The sequence below is a fragment of the Durio zibethinus genome, chromosome 26 (genome assembly GCF_047325235.1).
Source record: "Durio zibethinus cultivar Kanyao isolate XHJ-2024 chromosome 26, ASM4732523v1, whole genome shotgun sequence".
Lineage (NCBI taxonomy): Eukaryota > Viridiplantae > Streptophyta > Magnoliopsida > Malvales > Malvaceae > Durio > Durio zibethinus.
The window spans coordinates 10,109,429-10,112,430 of record NC_143187.1 but is presented as its reverse complement, the minus strand read 5'-3'; the positions used below and the strand labels follow the sequence as shown (position 1 = coordinate 10,112,430).

General features: G+C 34.5%; 1 protein-coding gene across 1 annotated transcript; it reads right to left on the bottom strand.

The window, feature by feature from the left end:
- Window positions 1–1,288: 1,288 nt before the first annotated feature.
- On the bottom strand, window positions 1,289–3,002 carry LOC111318753 (uncharacterized). Its single transcript, XM_022921626.2, has one exon. The coding sequence runs from the start codon at window positions 2,739–2,741 to the stop codon at window positions 1,419–1,421; it is 1,323 nt and encodes a 440-aa protein (XP_022777361.2). The 5' UTR covers window positions 2,742–3,002; the 3' UTR covers window positions 1,289–1,418.

The following is a 3,002-nucleotide window of genomic DNA, read 5'->3' as shown; positions in this document are numbered from 1 at the left end:
ATGATGCAAGAGAAGAATCGTAATCTGTTTTGTCAGTGGAAGAAGTTAAAGAGATCTGGCAACCAAAAAAGAAAACATGAAAAAGCCATTAATGCTCAAGGTGAAGCTTTACATTTTCTACTATTTCTTTTGTTTTTGCTTACTAGTGATATATAAGAAGAGGGTTATCCAGTTCACAAGGCAGATTACAAGTTTCACAAAAAAAATTATATTAGATTTATAAATCACTTATCTAATGAAATTGCTGACAGGGAAAATTCAATATAAATTTTACTAACTAAATATTCAATCTTACCAACTCAATCAGCTTTGTTGGTTAATATACAAGGTATGATTAATGCTTATGCAATTAACCAATCTTTTATCAACTCTTGGGAAAGAGAAATGGGTACCATGCTTTGGAGAAAGCAACGCGTTTTTCCCTTTTAAACCAACTCAAAGGCTTCTAACAATAGATAAATCACTTCATTTGCGTGTGCCAAACTTTCCAAAAACCTACAGAATTGGCTTGAAAAGAAATAGAATAAACTAAAAAAAAAAACAGTAAATGAAGATTTGCATGACCTTAAAAACAAAATAAATGGGTATTACTTCACATTCAAGGACGCAATCTATATTAAAATGGGATGATATTGCTGTACACACTTCTGTGGTTCTGCCAATGCCATCATTTATAGTTTCTGAATACTTTATGCTTCTAGTTCTATCGTGCGGAGAAGTGATGAAAAAAGAAATATTTTGAGAGAAACTTAGTAGTAGAAAAATCAAGGTGAAGAATCTTTCACACCGACGCAGTTTCACCATTGACGATTTTTAGTAGGAAATTGGGAAATTTGGCCAACTGCTGTGGTTGATATATTCTTCATTTGAGGACTAAAAAAGATGAATCTTGGCCTGTTTACTGGTCCAAAAATAGATAAGGATGATGGTTACAATTGACATATCCCAGGGAAAATTGGTGAAGACAAAGAGATAAAATTATAGAACATATCTTATCATGGTGTATGGAAGCCAGGCCAGAAAGTAGGTGTCTGCATTAATTGGAAGCTGAGAAATCACTTTCATGGCTTATTCAAGGAATGACTATGCTCCTACGTTATATAGTTTCTTCCACTAATCAAACAACCCAAATCTCAATTATTGTTGGTTCTGTTACCAAGCATGAAAGAATTACGTAGGTACAGAATGGTTTAACTGCATATTCTTTTCCTTTCATGTTCAGGGATTGAAATTAATTGGAAGAAACAAAGTTTAAGAAGAAAAAACCAAAGGATTATGAATAATGCACAAAGAATAAGATTCTCCTTTTCCTTTCAAGTTTCTCCAATACTATATATATATATATATATATAAACTGCATATAACTAACATCATAAACATTTCAAAATACAAAAATAATATGACATTTGATCCTTATTCTATACATACAAACTTGATTTCGGAGAATTGCAGAAGATGTAACAATCTGATATAATACGATGAATAATGCTCCCTTCTTGAAATCTAACTTTCCTACTCTGTCTGTTCCAAAGTTGAACCGCATAGCTTTGCCTGCGGATCTGCTCAAGCTTATCACGCAACCATTTTGAATGGATCTCATTTTTAGGCCCCTGAAATAGGCTTCGAATCCTGGTCCAATCAACCGGATAAAATGCTGATGGGGGCAACACAGTGAAGTTAAATCCAGGCCTACCAGTAACTCTTGCAACAACCCTTGAAACCAAGTAAGGACCATTGTGACCCCACTTATTTCCATCAAAAGTGAGTCCAAATTCTTGAATGAACTTGTACAGCAATGGATGTTGCTTATCAAAAATCAGCACAGCATTGTTCAATCTGCTCCAATTCTTGGTTTCAAGATTGATGGATTGAGCACCAATCACATTTCTTAAATTATTGAAACTCTTTAAAACTATAATATCTGTATCTATATAAATACCACCATACTTATATAACAAAGCAAGTCTAAGCAAATTAGAAAGACTTTGACCCAAAGAAACCTCCCCAGGATCAACATTTCCTTTCTTTAACCGATTAAACCACACTTCTGCATAAGTATTCTTGAATATATAATCAAAATCAGGATCAACTGCAATCAACTTAAACCCCTTATCCAAAAACGGCTTCAAAACAACGCTTCCCCTTTTAGAATCCAATGAATTTGACACAATAACTAAACAAGCTTTTGGGTGTGACTTAAACACACTCTCAATAGAAAGCAATTCTCTATCACCTAATGACTCTATTGAAGAAATCCAAGTCATGAAAAACCGAGACTTACACTTGGAATTCTGGAAAAAATCCTTAACTTTAGAGGAAAACCCCTTTGCTTTTGTCCCTGAACGCAGTGTCCTCCATATTTGACGGGTAAAACGAGTCTGTTTTGGCCTAAAAATTAAAGGCTTGTCAACAGGAATCATCGAAAAGTTCGGTTTTTGCGGTAGAGGCAAATGGGATTTTAAAATAACAGGTGGATTCTCTTCTTTCACTGCATACATCACTGAAGATACCAACTTTGTCACAGTTTTGTTCCCGGGAAGATTCTCAGGCAACAAATTGGCGGTCTCTGGTGAAGATTTGGCGGGAACAGGAAGATTAACATTGAAGACAGATAAGCCATTGCAAGCTAAAAGAAGAAGAATGAAAACAGCAAAAAGTGAAGTGGGTAACAGAAACACAAAGCCAAAAACTGAACTTTTATTATGTTGGAAATTATGGCGAAGTTTGGTCTTTTGAAACATTGGCTTGGTCTTGTAAGAAACTAAAGTTAATTGTTTGCAGATATTGGTAGAAGTAGAAGTAATAGTTTCATAATTTGTACCCAAAAAAAAAGTTTGAAGAAAGAACAAATGAAAGGAATTGCCAAAGACAAAAAAATTAGAAGTAGGAGAAGGAGAAGGAGGAGGGAGGAATTTTAATGGAGGAGGCGGCAAAAGAAAACAAAAAAGGAACGAATTTGTTTCAGAGTTGTGATTTGGACATTAGGAACCAAACATGTAAGC

Bases quoted from the DNA above. Each gene is read 5' to 3' on its own strand.
- LOC111318753 (XM_022921626.2), bottom strand. From the start codon at position 2,741: ATGTTTCAAAAGACCAAACTTCGCCATAATTTCCAACATAATAAAAGT.